This window comes from Ciconia boyciana, chromosome 4 (assembly GCF_034638445.1).
Source record: "Ciconia boyciana chromosome 4, ASM3463844v1, whole genome shotgun sequence".
Lineage (NCBI taxonomy): Eukaryota > Metazoa > Chordata > Aves > Ciconiiformes > Ciconiidae > Ciconia > Ciconia boyciana.
Genome location: NC_132937.1, coordinates 28,677,984 through 28,696,947, shown reverse-complemented (window position 1 = coordinate 28,696,947; position 18,964 = coordinate 28,677,984). Strand labels below are relative to the sequence as shown.

Genomic DNA, 18,964 nt, shown 5'->3' with positions numbered 1-18,964 from the left:
ATGATTGTTATACTTTCTTGCACAGCACTGTAGTCTTACTTCAAAGGATATAAAATTCTTCCAGAAGAAGAAAGAAGAAAAAGACAAGTAAGTTGCTATAAATGTAACTTGTGGTATTCTTATTTATATGTTAATCTTCCAGTCTTAAGGAAGAGGTAGTTTTAACTATCTTGTCTGTGAAACTTCAGATATAAATTGCATTTCAACCAAAAGCATAAATAATTCATGTTTGCTTTACCGTTTAGGAAAACTCTGAACATTTTTCATCTTTTGTCTGTATTTTTTACTTTCCAAATATCTTTTTTTCTTTTTCTTTTTTTTTCAACATTGACTCATTCATTCTGTCAAACCCATTGTTAATAAATGTTTTAGCTTTTTGCTAATGATCTTAAAAGGGTTAGTGTATGTATGTTCTCTGAAATTGCAAAAATGTGTTCTTCTATTCTGGTTACCATGTAGCCTTACAAGCCTCACAAGCCAGCTGCAATTAAATGAGTGGTAGCATGACTTAATATGTAATATTATGCTTCCTTTCTCCACAGAGCCATGTTATCTGAACATCACAGTATGAGAGTATCACAAGCACTTTCTCTGATTAATGAAATGTTATCTGAAACAGTGGTGTTTGTTACCTGCAAATGAACTGTGGTGGGTTGACCTTGGCTGGATGCCAGGTGCCCATCATGACGCTCTATCACTCCCCCTTCTCAACTGGAGAGGGGGAGAAAAATATGACGAAAGGCTCGTGGGTCGAGATAAGGACAGGGAGAGATCACTCAGCAATTACCGTCACGGGCAAAACAGACTCGACTTGGGGAAATAAATTTAATTTATTACCAGTCAAATCAAAGTAGGATAATGAGAAATAAACCCAAATCTTAAAACACCTTCCCCCCACCCCTCCCTTCTTCCTGGGCTCAACTTCACTCCCGATTTCTCTACCTCCTCCCCCAAACGACACAGGGGGACGGGGAATGGGGGTTGCGGTCAGTTCATCACATGCCGTCTCTGCCACTCCTTCCTCCTCACACTCTTCCCCTGCTCCAGCGTGGGGTCCCTCCCACGGGAGACAGTCCTCCATGAACTTCTCCAACATGAGTACTTCCCACGGGCTGCAGTTCTTCACAAACTGCTCCAGCGTGGGTCCTTTCCACATGTCCTTTCCATGGGGTGCAGTCCTTCAGGAACAGACTGCTCCAGCGTGGGCTCCTCTCTCCATGGGGTCACAGGTCCTGCCAGGAGCCTGCTCCAGTGCGGGCTTCCCACAGGGTCACAGCCTCCTTTGGGTGCATCCACCTGCTCCAGCATGGGGTCCTCCATGGGCTGCAGGTGGATATCTGCTCCACCATGGACCTCCACGGGCTGCAGGGGGACAGCCTGCCTCACCATGGTCTTCACCACGGGCTGCAGGGGAATCTCTGCTCTGGTGCCTGGAGCACCTCCTCCCCCTCCTTTTTGAGTGACCTTGGTGCCTGCAGAGTTGGTTCTCTCACATATTCTCCTCTCTCCTGGCTGCTGCTGGTTCCTGTGCAGGTTTTTTTCCCCCCTTCTTAAATCTGTTCTCACAGAGGCGCTACCACTGTCGCTGATTGGCTCAGCCTTGGCCAGCAGTGAGTCCGTTTTGGAGCTGGCTGGCATTGGCTCTATCAGACATAGGGGAAGCTTCTAGCAGCTTCTCACAGAAGCCACCCCTGTAGCCCCCCCGCTACTAAAACCTTGCCACGCAAACCCAATACACGAACATAGACCATTGTCCAGGACGAGATCACCTCAAGAGTATAGAAAATGGTGTATTACATCTACTAAGGATAAGAACTTTAAGCATTAACCCTGCTCTGATGTATTGGTGTTTCTACCACACTTCACATTTGTCTGCAATTTGTAGCGCTAGTTGGTATAGGGTTAGTTTGAGAGATTCTGGCAGAATCAAAGATATGCTTTGTCTGGATAAGAGGGGTCTTGAGTTCCTATACCAGTTGTCTTACAACCACTAGTGCAAATCTTGAAGGGAGGCTTAAAAATGGCTTTTGGTGCACTGAATGAGCCAACTCTAGAGTTAGAGCTGTAATCAATGTCAAAACCCATTCCTCTCAGCAGCAATCAGGTACCTGGACTATAGCCAGTAACACAGTTAATAATCTCAACAGTAACAAGCAAGTAACAATAGTAACAAGCAATCTCAATAGTAACAAGCAAGAAGCAAATAAAATACTACTGTTCATGCATATAGACTACATAAATTAGTGTTCAGCAAACTCTAGATTTACTTTCTTCCTTTCTAATTTTTTTCATTATGTACGATTTTATTTGTTCTTTCTTTTGCGCTTTGTGCTTATTATCTTTTGAGGAGATGATGGTATTTGAGTATTACAAATTGGTAAATACATTCGTCTTGATGGTGTTAATGTCATATGTATATATAATCCAGGTGTATATTGCAGTATACTTTTTCTTCTTCTACATACAATTTTATGTTTTCCAGAATAATAGGAGGAATTGGGTACTTCATATAATCCTGTAACTTCCAGACTTAAATATTTCTGCATCTCTTTTTAATAGGTAAAGTTCCAGGATAGAGCATCAAACTGAATGTAGTCAGTGCTGTACAGAGTCTGCTGGTGCTGTCCAAGGGCAGTTTAATCACATCATCCCTGCTAGAATCAGAAGCGCTAAGGAATGTCATGCAGAAAGCCACCTTAGGAGTGGCAGTAACTTCTAACTAATAAGTTTTGTTGGGCCTAAACTGGTTCTTTGTAAGCCAATTTGATATGTCTTCACTGTGATTCCCAGCAGTTCTGATTCTGTTGAGGCTTATTGGCCCCACAAGCAGCGTGTGATTCTCAGCTAAGTGGGCTGAAGGTGATTCCTGTGGCCTTTTTGCCTTGTCTGAGTAAGCGCTGTTAGATCTAAGTTGTGTGGAGGAATGGTATGTGGTAGACAGTGGTAATTATTTGGGTTTTTTCCTTGTAGAGGGCATCCGAATAGTCACATTTTGTCAGAAAGGAACGGAATTTCTGCCAAACCCAGCTTTGGTCAAAAAGGACACTGTTTCACCCTAACTCTTGGTTTAACACAGTCCAGGGGTAAGAACAGAACTTTCTTAATGAAGGCACGTACTGAAGATCTTGTTCAAGTTACTATCGGATTTTGGGAGGGAGGAGTCAGACTCACAGTCCTGAAGGATTCCTGTCCTGAGGATTTTGCAACTATGCTATCATTGGCCTGTTAAATTATGAAAGTTACCTTTCCTTGTCATCTCTTTCTAAATCCAAAGTAGCTTAATTTGCCATAGCAAGAATACTGTGTAATCCAGGAAGCAAGCTCATAGATGGAAATTTTGAAGCATCTTTTGAGTAAATTTGATCTACAGCACCTAATGCTGGAAATGCTTTCTTTGTCTTTCCAGGAAATGCCTCTCTGCTCCTACAGAAAAGTACTGCCAGAGGAAGAAAGAAATGCTGCAAACTATCCTGTTAATTCTAGACACTGTAAGTTACAAAGAGCAATGACATAGTGCTCTTCAGCTACATAATACAGGGGAAAAATAAGACACAGAGAACACATTTTGGAATACATCCTGGGTAGAATTTATGCAACACAGACCTCAAATACAGCATTAGCTTAGAAGAATAAAAATCATTTTTCCCCGGACATAAAAATCCTTTTCATTAGAAACTTGTGAAATATTTTAATCAATCACCTCTGTTTACCTCCTGAAAGGTTTTAGTCAGATGACAGTTCCAAGATTACTGAAGCAAATGTGCTGGATTTCAGTGATTTCCTGAAACAGGCATTATGAAGTCATGAGAGACAGAGGACTGGATTCTTTCTTTCAGCTAAAACCCACAGAGGAGAGTTAGTTAGCAGTACAGTACACAAGTAGACTAGAATAGTTCAGTTGGAAGGGACCTACAATGATCATCTGGTCCAACTGCCTGACCACTTCAGGGCTGACCAAAAGTTAAAGCATGTTATTAAGGGCATTGTCCAAATGCCTCTTGAACACTGACAGGCTTGGGGCATCGACCACCTCTCCAGGAAGCCTGTTCCAGTGTTTGACCACCCTCTCGGTAAAGAAACGCTTCCTAATGTCAAGTCTGAACCTCCCCTGACGCAGCTTTGAACCATTCCCACATGTCCTGCCACTGGATCCCAGGGAGAAGAGATCAGCACCTCCCTCTCCCCTTCCCCTCCTCGGGAAGCTGTAGAGAGCAATGAGGTCGCCCCTCAGCCTCCTTTTCTCCAAGCTAGACAACCCCAGAGCCCTCAGCCGCTCCTCACAGGACATGCCTTCCAGCCCTGTCACCAGCTCTGTTGCCCTCCTCTGGATGCATTCAAGGACCTTCACATCCTTCTTAAATGGTGGGGCCCAGAACTGCACACAGTACTCAAGGTGAGGCTGCACCAATGCTGTATACAGTGGGATAATCCCCTCTCTTGACCGGCTGGTTGTGCCGTGTTTGATGCACCCCAGGATGCGGTTTGCCCTCCTGGCTGCCAGGGCACGCTGCTGACTCCTATTGAGCCTGCTGCCGACCAGCACCCCCAGATCCCTTTCTGCAGGGCTGCTCTCAGCCACTCCTCTCCCAGTTTATACTTGTGCCTGGTGTTACTCCGTCCCAGGTGCAGAATCTGGCATTTGTTCTTGTTAAATTTCATGCCGTTAATGGATTGCCCAATGCTCCAATCTATCCAGATCCCTCTGCAAGGCCTCTTGTCCCCTGAGAGAGTCAACTGCACCTCCCAGTTTGGTATCATCAGCAACCTTGCTAAGGGTGCATTCAACTCCTGCATCCAGATCATTGATAAAAATATTGAACAAAACTGGCCCTAGGACTGAGTCCTGAGGAACACTGCTGGTGACCGGTCACCAGCCAGATGTAGCCCCATTCACTACAACCCTTTGAGCCCTGCCGTCCAGCCAGTTCTTCACCCAGCGCACCGTGTACCTGCTCATCTCACAGTTGGTCAACTTGTCCAGAAGGATGCTGTGAGGGACAGTATCAAAAGCCTTCCTAAAATCCAGAGAAACTACATCCACTGCCTTCCCTTCATCCACTAGGCGTGTGACCTTATCATAGAAGGATATCAAATTAGTTGGACTTTCAGGTCCAACTTTCAGTTGGACAAACAGGACTTTCCCTTTGTGAACCCATGTTGAGTGTGCCTGATGATTGCATTGTTCTTTAAATGCCTTTCAGTAGTACCCAGTATGATCTTCTCCATAATTTTCCCAGGAACTGAGGTTAGACTAACAGGTCTGTAGTTCCCTGGGTCTTCCCTCACGTCCTTCTTGTAAATTGGGATAACATTGACTAGCTTCCAGTCAGCAGGGACCTCCCCAGACTCCCAAGACCTGATCGAGAGGGGTCCTGCTGTAACATCTGCTAGCTCCTTCAGTACTCTGGGATGAATCCCATCAGGCCCCATGGACTTGTGAACATTCAGCTGATGTAGCTGGTCCCTTACAATTTCAGCGTCCACAAATGGAAAGCCAGTGCTCCCACAGTCATGGTCCTCCGACTCAGAGGACCGGGCAGCCCAAGATCTATCAGTATTATTAAAGACTGAGGCAAAAAAAGCATTGAATGCCTCTGCTTTTTCTTCATCCCTATTAGTCAGGTGACCATCTTCAACAAGTATTGGTCCAATGTTTTCCTTAGAAAAAGTATGCTATTAACATACTTTAAAAGCCCTTCTTGTTGTCTGACACAACGCTGGCCAGTTCCAACTCTAATTGAGCTTTGGCCTTTCGTGTCTTCTCCCTGCATGTGCGAACCACGGCTCTGTAATCTTCCTGCGAAGCCTGACCTCGCTTCCAGAGATCGTACCATTTCTTTTTCCTCTTGAGCTCCACGAGGAGTTCCCTGTTCGGCCTAGCTGGTCTTCTGCCCCGCTTGCTTGACTTTTGACACAATGGGGTTGCCTGCTCTTGTGCTTTTAAAAGGTGGTTCTTCAAAACTGACCAGTACTCATGGACCCCTGAGCCCTCAAAAGCAGATTCCCAGGGTACTCTGCTAAGTAGCTCCCTGAGTAGCTTAAAGTTTGCTCTCTTGAAATCCAGGGTAGCAACTCTGCTGACCTTTTTTCTCATTACAGCGAAAATTTTTAACTCAGCCATTTTGTGATCACTGTGGCCAAGACAGCCACCTACCATCACATCTCCCACGAGTCCTTCTCTATTCACAAACAAGTCTAGGAGGGCATCTTTCCTAGTTGGCTCCCTGAGTACTTGTGACAAGAAGTTAATCTTCCACAAACTTCAGGAATTTCCCAGACTTGCTTGTCACAGCAGTATGATATTCCCAGCTGATGTCTGGGAAGTTGAAATCTCCCATAAGGACAAGGGCTTCTCCCATAAGGACAAGGGCTACCGATCCTGAAATTTCTCCTAATTGCCTATAGAATAACTCATCAGTGCTGTCATCCTGTCTGGGTGATCGATAGTAGACACCCACTATGACATCTCCCTTGTTTTCCACCCCCCTAATCGTCACCCAGAGGCTCTCAACCACATCATCCCTAACTGTAAGGGCTGTGCAGTCAAACCTCTCCCTTACATACAGAGTGTGACACCTCCACCTCGCCTGCCCTGCCTATCCCTCCTGAACAGCCTGTAGCCCTCCATCCTAGCACTCCAGTCGTGGGACTCATTCTACCAAGTCTCGCTAATACCAATGACATCACAGCTCTGGGAACGGACCAAGGCTTCCAGTTCATCCTCTTTCTTTCTCATACTGTGTGTGTTGGTGTACAAGCATTTCAGATACACTCCTGAGCCCTCCGTGCTCCCAGGAGCAGTGTAAATGTTCCCACTAGCATTGCCACCCTCAGGCGATGCCATGCCAACCCTTGGCTTACCTTCAGCTCTCCTGTTGGTATCCCCTTTCCCCATCGATTCTGGTTTAAAGCTCTCTCGATCAGTCCCGCCAGCTTATGCCCAAAGATGCGTTTTCCCCATCGGGACAGGTGGATCCCGTCAGGCCCCAGCATACCTTGTGTTTCAAAGACTCTTCCATGGTTTAGAAACCCAAAGTTTTGGTGCAGGCACCGGTCCTGGAGCCAGGTATTGATATCCTGGGCTCGCCTGTTTCTTCCAAAGTCTCTCCCTGTTACTGGGGGTCTGTACCACCTGTGCTCCTGAAATTTTTAGCATTCTTTCCAGGGCTCTGAAATCTCTTTTGATCGACCTCAGACTTTTTGTTGTGGCATCGCTAGTTGTTGTGAATGAATGATTTAGCTCGCTTAAAAAAATCACCGTCAAAGGTATTAGCAAAAGTTGTTTTAATATGATGTTGTAAAAGTGTGACAACAAAGTTCAGTGGCAAGGTCCACTCTATTAATTACTGCATGGAAGAAACATACAAAGGAAAATTGGGTTACACTCGAGTTAAAATGATTCACAGAGAGACCGGGGATACAAAAGGGTATGGAGGACCCTCCTGTTGAGTCACGAGGTTCAGAGTAGACCCCCTTGCTTTCTAAACTCCTGATGGAGCTTAGGTGCAGCTAGGTCCAGTCTTAGTCTCAGACTTGGACAATGGTTTATGTCTAAGGGATTATATATGCAAAAATTATCAATTCAGCATGCAATCAAAGTTACCAAGACAAAATCAAAGTTACCATACTGCAAGGTTATGCACAATATTGGTCGCTTACCAAAGCTCTGCCATTGATAAAAGGTCTCTCTGCCTCGAGGAGCAACCTTGAGAGGTGTCCCAGCTCAAGGGCAGATCACCACCATGCAGCCACGCTGCCTAGCAGGGAGAGCTTAAAGAAGGCTCACTTAGGCTGTCATATTTATAGGATAAAGTGGTTGGCTCATAGTCAAATTACATGCAATAGGAAAGATATGCATAAGGCTCCTTGTACCCACAACTTTCTTTGTTCCTTGATAAGTGAGTCTTGGAAAAGCCACCCGCTATTCATGTGTCAGTCACATGATTGATGTTCCAAGCTCATATGCATCAATGCTCTCCATGCTACTCGGCGGCTTTGTGGATTCTCAGAGAATGGATCGGGACCAGAGGAGTTCTTAGCCTGGCCACGGCTCAGGCCTTTACCTCCTTTGGAGCCTGTACCAAACTACTGCTAGTTTGGTTAAGAGGTCGAGTGCATCCGTCACACTAGTAACCACATGTAAGAGCAGGAATGGATAGTAGCCTGAAGGTTGTACTAAGATCTTCAGTCTTGTGGTGACGTCCCTAATTCAGGCCCCAGGGAGGCAGCAAACTTCCTTGAAAAGAGTGTCCGGTCTGCAAATGGGTGCTTCCGTTCCGTATAGGAGGCAATCACCAATGACCATAACTTGCCGTTGTTTCTTCTTGGCACTGATCTTAATGCAGATCTTCTTGCAAGGTCTCTCTAACCTTGGCAAGACTACTTGCATAGGTTCCTCCTCTGTCTCATGATGCGCTTCATCTACCATACCCAGGGCTTCGTACCTATTCTGTAAGGGTATCTGAGAGGGTAAGGAGAGGTTTCTCTTACAGCTCCGTGCTGTAACCTTCTTCCACCCCTCCTTATCCCTTGTAATGCTGCCTTCCTCCTGGCACAAAACAGATCCTGGACTTGTGTGCTGGTTTTAGCTGCGATACAGTTAATTCTTCATAGTAGCTAGTGTGAGGCTATGTTTTGGATTTGTGCTGGAAACAGAGTTGATACAGGGATGTTTTAGTTCCTGCTGAGCAGTGCTCGCACAGAGCCAAGGCCTTTTCTGCTCCTCACCCCACCCCACCAGCGAGGAGGCTGGGGGGGCACAAGGAGCTGGGAGGGGGCACAGCTGGGACAGTTGATCCAAACTGCCCAAAGGGCTATTCCAGACCATATGGGGTCATGCTCAGTATATAAAGCTGGGGAAGAAGAAGGAAAGGGGGGGGGGAAACATTCAGAGTTATGGCATTTTGTCTTCCCAAGTAACAGTTACGTGTGACAGGGCCCTGCTTTCCTGGAGATGGCTGAACCCCTGCCTGCCCATGGCAAGGAGTGAAGGAATGCCTTGCTTTGCTTTGCTTGCGTGCGCGGCTTTTGCTTTCCCTATTAAACTGTCTTTATCTCAACCCACGAGTGTTCTCACTTTTACTCTTCCGATTCTCTCCCCCATCCCACCAGGGGGGAGTGAGCGAGTGACTGCGTGGTGCTTAGTTGCTGGCTGAGGTTAAACCACAACAACCTGCCTCCGTAGTGGCCACACTGAGTTGTCTTGCATGCATGTAGAGAACAGCTACATTGATCAATCTCCATCTTGGACTCTCAAATACTCCTCAGTCTGCCCACCTCCTCCTGCAGCTCGGCCACCAGAGCAGTTCATTTATCTGGTCACACCTCCCACAAGCTTGCTTGCTATCACTCTCCACCTCCAGGAATATCCCCGCACACATCCCACAGCCAGAAACCTGGGTAGTTGCATGCTTTGACAGGAGCTCTGTCTGTGTGGCTGCATTGGTTCTACCAGGTGCTAGAAGCTCAGGAGAAACAGAAGACACTGCTTTTTGCTGGGTGGTCACCATGCTGCCACACACCTGCCTGCTGAGAAATATATATGCTTGTCCCTTGCAGTCAGCTGGGCTGATTGTTTTAGCCTGTTTAAATCACCTGTGCTGCCAGGTGCGTGGCAGTATTGTGCCTCTCCCTTACTTTTCTATGCTGCTTACTTTCTGAGCTCTTTCTTTAAAGTAGGAATTGTCTTTGTTATCCCTCCCCATAGTATCTATTTAAGATATTATTTTGCCATAATGTTAGAGTGGAAGAATCTATGACTGAACCTGTTTAAAAAAAAAAAAAAGGATTTTAGTGATCCTTTTTCCCTATGCCTGTCTGTGTAGGTCTGGATCCACAAAAGAGTTTCCTCACATAAATATTTCCTCCTAATCAACAGATGCAGGACTGCATCTGTCAACAATCTGACAACAGATGCATCAACAGATGCAGGACTTGATTACAAGAGCAGAATTTCTGATCAGACTGAAAAAGATTGAGGAGAGAATCAGTCTGAAATGTAGGATATACTGTGGGTTGATTCCATTCTCCCTTACAACAGAATTATACTAGCGGCATAATTGAGATCCAGTTTGGCTAGTCAAATGTCAATGTATTTGAGTTGGCAATGCAGGAAAGGGAGAGAAGCAGTGGTAAGCAGGTAGGCATTTTTCTGAATCACTCACCTCTTCACATTTAGAAAGTAATTCTCCTCCTCCTTTCCATATATTCTCGTTTTAAAATAATTTTTAAAAATATAGGTTGATCTATCTCTGTTTTCATATCACCTTCTTGTATGTGTTTCTCCAGTATATCCCATCACTGCTAAGGGTTTCACTGAAGTTCCAAGTCTTCTAAGAGGCACAAGTCCAGGATTTATAGTTTTATTCTTCTCTCAAATAATGTAGCAATGTCCCTTTTTGGGGACTTGCACTACAGGACCTGGATGCTGTAGGCACCGTGCATAGTCCTATTCCACTTCGTGTTCTACCACCCTGGGAAGACAGTTCAGAGCATGAGGCTGGAAGGGACCAGCAGCATTTTCTTGCTGTAACCCCACATCAATTCAAGATAACAGGGCTCGCTGTTTTTACATGTGTTTACACAAGGGCTTCATTTCTTAGAACTTGGAGCTTCTGTTCTTGGGGAAATTTCAAGACAGTCAAAAGAAAACAGCAAGAAATGTTACAGTGCTATGGTTGGCTTGTTTTCTCCTCAGCTGCTGAGTACAGAGTTGGCACAACATCAAAACAAAAACCTCTACATGTTGCCACTGCAGTTCAGACAGAAGGTGTTGATCAAGAGACTGATCGAGACATAGTAAGTCCTTGGACTGTGCCTGATGATATCCAAAGAATACTTCAAGATACTAATGACTCCTTGTTTCAGGTAGGATGTCTACTTATTCTAGGAATGATTTGATACCTGCCATTTAACACTGGTCCTTCGTTTACTTCTGCTGTATTCAAAATGCAGTTCTCTATTCAAAACGTGTGGGTGGGATAGATGCAGAGGGAAATGATGGTGATTCAACAGAGCTACATTTTGTCTTTACAAGCAAAGTCATTCTTGTGAGCCTTGAAAATGAATGTTCTTTGTAACAGCCATATAGGCAAGTTGTCTGTCTAGGCAACAGACACTACTGGTAGTGCGTAAACAGGAACATAAATTGCATTTCTTGCAGAATGATCAGATACATAACTTGATTAGGACATGTTTGAAAAGAGCAGGATCATTTCTACTGGCTACACAGAGGTCTTGTCCATGAATGATACACAATGATTCGGTTCATCTTCTTTTCCTCCAATAGGCCTCTGCACTGCATCTTGTGAGTTTCTCTCCTCTCAACATTATCGACACTGATGGTGTTTCTGAAAGCACGGGAAGTATCCTCAGCAAACTGGACTGGAATGCAATTGAGGCTATGGTAGCAGATGTGGAAGACAAGTGAACAAAATTTCTCAGCTGCTGTGCACTTCCAAACAGTTGCTGGTGTTTGGTTTCATTTTTTTAAAATAATCATTATTCTACTTAAAATGATTGAGGCTTGCATTGGTTGTCTTCTTAAGCAGCACAGAAACTCTCATTGCTTTCAGTCTTGCCTAGACGAAATTCAGTTCCTTAACATGTAATTTGCTTTCCATACATCTTCAAATCAACAATAACTAAATATAGTTGGTAAATGCAGACCAATGGTCTTAAACAAGAACTTCTGGGTCAGCTACTTTGCCCCTCTCAAAAAAATAAAAAGTTTTATTCTATTTTAAGAGCACTTGTCCTGGTTTTGGCGGGGATAAAGTTAATTTTCTTCCTAGTAGCTGCTCTAGTGCTGTGTTTTGGATTTGGTATGAGAATAACGTTGATAACAGGCTGATGTTTTGGCTGTTGCTAAGCGGTGTTTACACTGGTCAAGGACTTTTCAGCTTCCCCTGCTCTGCCGGGTGCACAAGAAGCTGGGAGGGGGCACAGCCAGGACAGCTGACCCACACTGCCCAAAGGGCTATTCCAGACCATATGGCCTCATGCTCGGTATAGAAACTGGGGGAGTTGGCCAGGGGCAGCGATCGCTGCTCGGGGACGGGCTGGGCATCGGTCAGTGGGTGGTGAGCGGTTGTATCACTTGTTGGGTTTTTTTTTCCCTTGGGTTTTGTTTCTCTCTCTCTCATTGTTTTCCTTTTCATTACAATTTATTATTATTATAATATTATTTTATTTCAATTATTAAACTGTTCTTATCTCAACCCACGAGTTTTCTTACTTTTGCTCTTCTGATTCTCTCCCCCATCCCACCGGGGGTGGTGGGGAGGGTGAGCGAGCGGCTGCGTGGGGCTTCGTTGCCGACTGGGGCTAAACCACAACAGTCCTTTTTGGCGCCCAATGTGGGGCTCAAAGGGTTTGAGATAATGACAGATTAACCAGAGCGTATTAAGGAATTTAGATCTGTTAATAATTGCCGGTCACGATATTGATTCATGTGTTCTCGATATTGGTTTACCTGATCTGCACCATGCTCATTTTTTTGCTGTACATGTTAAAGATCGGGGTTGGTTTTTGCAGTTTGCTGTGCTCTGCTATGATTGGTGATGTTTTGCCTGTGAGATTTGTTATTAAAACAGTGACCTTGAGCTTAATCTGGTATCTGAGTTTTGTACTGAAGCCATTACTGTACGTCGGGTACCACCTCGTGGAGACAATTAGCAAATATACTTCTTCCTCTGAGAGGTCTTTTATGGAGGAAATGCAGAATGGCACTTTTGCTACCTTCTTCTATGATGTTTCCTCCTTCGTTACAATAACTTTTCAGTATCTTGAACATCCTTGGGTAGTTAAGATACTTCTATTGGTATTGCTTGGGAATACTGTTTTGGTTTTGTCCAAGATTAGTAAGCAATTTAAGAATATCATCCAGAGATCTGCCCCAAGGCCAGATAGTTATGAGTGGCAGGGTGTGTGGGATAGCATGGGCAAATGCCTAGGACAGTGGGCACCTCCAGTGTTTTGGAACTTCACCCCTGAACAAGTGCAGAATCCTGAAAAATAGTAGAATATTTGGAAAAAGTATGTTGTCACCCTGACAATTCTAGGGAGACACAAATCACTGCAATGTGCTGGGGCCTGGCCCATGCCTATCGAGCCCTGTTCAACACTGTTCAGTACCCTCAAGGGGAAGAGAAGGTCTCTGGATCTGACAACAAAATGACAGGCACTGCAGCTGCTCCAACCCCCGCAACAGGCACTGCAGCTGAACCAAGGAACCAACCCGTACCGGTATCAGTCGCCCATATACACAAGAAGAAATGCAAAAGAAAATCAGCTCGTTCAGTAAGGGATGAAGATGAACCAGGGCCATCACAAGAACAGGGGGAGGAAGAGGCAGAACCCATAAATGAGATGGTAACCACCCGATCCCTATCCCTGAGTGAGCTGCGAGATATGCGAAAAGATTTTAGCCGTGGTCCAGGCGAGCACGTTGTCACCTGACTGCTCTGGTGCTGGGATAATGGGGCCAGTAGCCTGGAATTAGAGGGTAGGGAAGCCAAGCTGCTGGGATCCCTTTCTAGGGAAGGGGGCATTGACAAAGCAATTGGAAAAGGGGCACCAGCCCGCAGCCTCTGGAGGCGACTCCTGTCAGCTATGAAGGAAAGATATCCCTTCAAGGAAGATGTTGTATATCGCCCAGGCAAATGGACCACCATGGAGAGAGGTATCCAGTACCTGAGGGAATTAGCCGTGCTGGAGGTGATTTATGGTGACGTGGACAACGAGCAGTTACCCAAAGATCCAGATGAAGTCCAGTGCACATGACCCATGTGGCGGAAGTTTGTATGGAGCACACCATTGTCATATGCCAACTCATTGGCAGTACTGACCTGGAAAGACAGAGAAGGGCCAACGGTGAATGAACTGGCTGGCCAACTCCAGGAATACTAAGAAAGTCTCTCTTCCTCCCTCGTCTCGGCTGTGGAGAAACTGTCCCGGGAGGTCCAGCGACTCGAAGAAGATATGTCCTACTCCCCACCTATATGGACCAGTATCTCAGCTATTAGGAATCAGCGTTCCTCTGCTCAAGAGAGAGGATATAGAGGGTGCACACCACGGGGCACCCGGTGGTTTTACCTGTGTGACCACGGAGAGGACATGAGGAAGTGGGATGGAAAACCTACCTCAACCCTACAGACACGGGTACGTGAGTTGCAAGGAAAAACAATCACCAAAGGGGGTTCTTCCAGGAAAACTGCTGCTCCAGTCTCCAGTGGACAGTTCCCCAGACAGAGTAAAAGGGCTGATCTTACTCCTGATTTTAATTGCATCAATTTGGTTTTTTGCATCACTTGATTTTTTTTCCTGTTTTTTTTTTCTCTTTCTCTCTCTGTCGTTGTTTTCCTTTTCATTAAAATTTATTATTATTATTATATTTTATTTCAATTATTAAACTGTTCTTATCTCAACCCACAAGTTTTCTTACTTTTGCTCTTCAGATTCTCTCCCCTGTCCCACTGTGGGGGAGGGTGAGCAAGCGGCTGGGTGGTACTTTGTTGCCGACTGGGGTTAAACCATGACAGCACTGCACAACTGTTTTACCTTTGTATTTAGTATTTAACATCATTATTGATGAAGTGATTTTTATAACTTAAGAATTGTGATAAATTGATTTAGTAAAAGTGAGTTCATTAGTTTCTGCTGTAAATTGATATACACATGGAGCATTGTTATTGCTGTGTACCACTATGACTGTACATGTGCATGTGCACTACCCTAGTATTTTAAGCCCAGCTTACTTGTACAACAGTTTAAAGGAATCTTAAAACAGTTTGAATGATAGAAAGAGGTACAAATAGTCAGGCAGCAATAAAGTAAATACAGACTTTTGTTAGGAAAATCAGACATCAGTGTAAGACACTAAGGACAAGTACTTACTGAGGTAAAGAAAAATATCGCTGTTCATCCATCTATATAATGCTGTTGTGTTAGAACTCTTCTAGCAGCCCCCAGATATTTGTAGAAAAATTTCCCATATGTTCAGTGGCCATCAACTAGTGGTGGTAACCTGAACAGATGCAGCTGTGGTGACTCTTTCCCAACAGCAACATTTTTTATTTTTGTAGTGAAGAAATTAGAATTTTTCATGGAATTCAAAAGTGTGTTAAGTTCCAGTGGTTAATTACTGTCACCCAATACTGTAATTGAGGAGGAATTAGGCATAGCAGGAGTGGAAGGGTTAACAAGATTGAAGTACTGAGAGTTTGGGTTATGCCTGAGGGAAGGAGGCTGTGTGTCAGGAGTAGGAGTGGATAGCATTGGAGAGAGATAAGGCGAGCGCGTGATTTTTTGTTGTGAAGAAAGGAACTGCAAAGTTGCAAAAAGATAGCCAATTGTATTAGCTGAAGGGACGCATGAAGGGCGCGTGAACAAGACATATAAACCAGTAAGAGTTCTCTCAGTAGCGCATGTACAAACAATTAGAAAGTATATAAGCCATGTAATAGTTCAATAAAGGGTCTTCGATTTATCCCTCGATTGGAGTCCGTGCATCAATCCGCTACATGTAATAGTTTAAAAACCATTTTTTTGCATATTTCAGAGTGAAGCTGCATCTTGGCAAACAGCAAGAAATATGCTTCAAAGAAAGCCTGTTACAGGATTACACACATATCAGGATAGAATTGACAGTTTCTGTAGGCTCAGATATCAAAACTGGCTGTGTATTTTTAGCAGTCCTCAGAGTCTGCATCAGCTTGTCCCACAGGAATGGCCAGAGTGCAAGACTCAGTACTGGGAGTGATCATCTCCAAATGAAAAGGGCAAGTACCTTCAAAGTGCCAGTCCAAAGTATGAAACTGTGACTTGACTCAAAGTCTCAAACTGTCTTTCTCCAGAGGGGCAGCAAAGAAATCATCAGTAAGTACCTTCTGTTCTTGGTGGAAAAAAATCTGAAAAATCCTATTTTAGCCAAGTATGAAAGTCTCCTTGTGATCACAGCCAGCTGTGAGAAGGAAGAGGAAGCACTTGGGGACAAGACAGTCACTCATAAACCATGGCCTAAAAGGCTTGTAAAAACTGTATCAGACTCAGACTTTGTTTCTGATGATAGTTACAGCATCACAGTCATTAAATGTTAATGCATATGCTGTGATGCACAAACGTATTAAAAATAATAATTTAAAAAGACACTCTCCAGACAAGATTGGAGACAACAAACATGGTAGTTTGCTAGCAGTTGAGTTATACAGGTTACCAAGACAGTGTACCTGCTCCCCTAAAGGGGCTTTACTTGTTTGTAAACAAAACTTGTTTGTAAAGAATGCAGACCTTGACAGTAGATCTCTGAAGATCAAAATGTTCAGATAAGTTTGAGGGGGAGGAAATGCAGAAACAAGGCATAATAATTCCATTTATAAAAAGGATGTTGAAGATGTTTGAAGGACCTTTACAGTCTTTCATCACATATCTTATTCCTTAATGCACACTTTACTGTTTGGGGTGGTGCAGCACTTGCTTGTTTCTTACTGAGGGGTTGCAGGAGTAAGATGGCTTGTCCACTTTCTTCAAGCAATGTACCTCCAGGTGCTAAAAGAAGAAAAAATGCAAATGAGCAGTTCATTTCAACAGTGGCGAAGGAAATCCTTTCTTTAACTACTTCCTGATCCACATCATCACAAATCACTAAAACAAGGGCAGAGACCTCCCAACCATGAGATCAATGCTAAACTTCTGCTTTGCCTGAGATGTGATAGAAGCAGGTACCTGGGCAGAGCTGCACCTACAGAGTCACAGCAGTATGAAAAAGCACTCCTACACATGGGAATAGGATCATCGAGACCTTTCTTAACTACCCTGCTCCCACAGACTCAAGAGAAGTTTTCTTGCACTTATTTACTTTCTCCTCTTCTATGATGCCTTTTTTCTTTTCTTTTTTTTTTTTTTTTTTTTTAGGGCAAGAGATGAAATTTTTTAGTAGGTCTTTTTCTGAGAGGAGCAGATAGTCTTTTTTATTCTACACTGCCACTCTCTAAATGAAATTTTAAAATATACATTAAGAAATACTTCCAGGAGGTGTCTGTTCTCATAGAAGCTATGAGGTTCAAACAAGTCAAAAAAACTTTAAACCATTTCCTAAAATAATTGCATCCTTTCAGAAACATATTTTAAAATATATTTTATCTGATGTCTCTGTAAAGATTTTTAGTCAAAACGCAACTGTAAATGTATTTACAAATCCCATATTACAATTTAGTTGCCTTATTATTTTCTTAAATTATTGGGATCAAAGCTTTTTAAGTCTCTTTTGCAGAGTTGAAATAGAAGTTAATGCTCACACTGAAATGTGAAGGCTTAAGATTCTTAAGATTCTCTTGATTCAAACACCAAACTCCAGAAACTGAAACTTTGGAAAACAACAAGGAAGTTGGTAAATACCATTTTCCTTCTTTATCCAGCTCACTTTCATTCTGCTAATTTTGTTTTGAAGTCTGCTTCACATTTGCCATCCCCCCCTTTTTTTTTATCATAGCCTCTTACCTGTTTACATGTGTTTTCACCTTCATTTGCAGTCTGATATTTCTTTTACAGGCTTCCTCTAGCCTCAGTTTTCCTCTATAATTCTCCCCTCTGCTACTGTCCTCCAATGAATTCTATCATTGCATATCCTGACTTACAAAATACCTCTCCCTTCTCCTGCCACCCAAGAAAAACAACAATTTTCCTTCTTCATCAGATTCTCATGCAAATGTGACTTCCACCTGGTAGTTTTCCAATAATCTGATGATTCTTTTGGGCCAGTGATTCTCTGCAAGAGTAAGTTCTGAGGGCAGGAAATAAGAGCGAGCAAAAGTAGGACATCAAAAACCTGTCAAATGCAATTAATCACAGTTAAAAAGAGCAAATAACAAGAAATTCCAATAAACCATATATTGTATTGGTTCATGTGACCGTCATATTCTTCCCCACCTCTCTCCGGACTTTTGCCAAAAACTTGGTAACAGCACTACATGTGCCTGTTATAAAATTCAGAAGTTACCTGTTTCATGCTTTTGTTTACAGGCTTTTGACTGTTGCACATCAAATATAGAAATGCTCTTTCAACACAGGAAGAACAGACAGAGACTCAAAATACAAAGTAGGTTTCCTTGTAACAGCGATTTCCTCATTTGCTAGTGCTCCTGGGAAGCAGAAAGTAAATATTTCTCACCTTCCTTACCTTGATCAGCAATGTCGTTACTTTGATCAGCAATAATTGGGCCTGCATTTGGAAATGCTTGCACAGAAATATTGCATTTAATAACCCATGTCTAATGAGCTTTACATAAACATCAATGAATCCAGTTAGGAATGACACATATGCTCTCTCTCATGTAATTTCTAAGCACTGCAAAACCAAAGTGGATGGAAGAAAGAAACCCAAATTAATCCATTAATATACCCCAGGTGAGCCCCGTGTTAAAAATTGCTGTTAAGTTATCAGGAAAACAATACTGTAGAAATTGTATCATCACGTCATTGTATGTTGCGCCAAATAAAAGTGATGTTTGTTTGTTTGTTTGTTTTCAAAAGGGAGGGAAGCAGAGCTGTTCCTTCCAAGTAATGAAGGGTTCTGTTGTATCAAGAAAATACACAACCCGTCTTTCCTTTCATCAGCTCCAACCTAAAGTAAAAAGTTTTGCTAATGCAACAGCTGATGATCACAACAATTTCAGGACCACTTTGTTAGAATAAAAGGCTGCAAATGGAACGTTTTCCAGTTAAGTTGAAAGCAGTTTCAAACAAAGCCACCCTTGAACAAAGGCTTCTCTGCACATAGTGCTGTAACATACCACAAGGTCTTTGACCAGACTTCTACTCACCAGGTAGACTCTGAGGCGAGGTAAGTAGAAGTCTGGTATGGGTTGATAGCCCATACCTGAGAAAGCTGTAGATGAAAGACTATGATGATTTTTTTAGCCTCCCAGAGTTGTGTTCTTAACGGTAAACTGCCAGGATACTAGGAGCA

General features: G+C 43.6%; 1 protein-coding gene across 1 annotated transcript in view; it reads left to right on the top strand.

The window, feature by feature from the left end:
- Positions 1–11,474, top strand: part of CPLANE1 (ciliogenesis and planar polarity effector complex subunit 1) — a 56,919-nt gene extending 45,445 nt beyond the window's left edge. Inside the window, 8 exon segments of the mRNA XM_072860898.1 lie at positions 26–87; positions 543–626; positions 1,729–1,807; positions 2,969–3,083; positions 3,407–3,449; positions 3,451–3,488; positions 10,697–10,866; positions 11,288–11,474. Of these exon segments, the coding sequence (XP_072716999.1) occupies positions 26–87; positions 543–626; positions 1,729–1,807; positions 2,969–3,083; positions 3,407–3,449; positions 3,451–3,488; positions 10,697–10,866; positions 11,288–11,428 (732 nt within the window). The 3' untranslated portion in view covers positions 11,429–11,474.
- Positions 11,475–18,964: the final 7,490 nt, after the last annotated feature.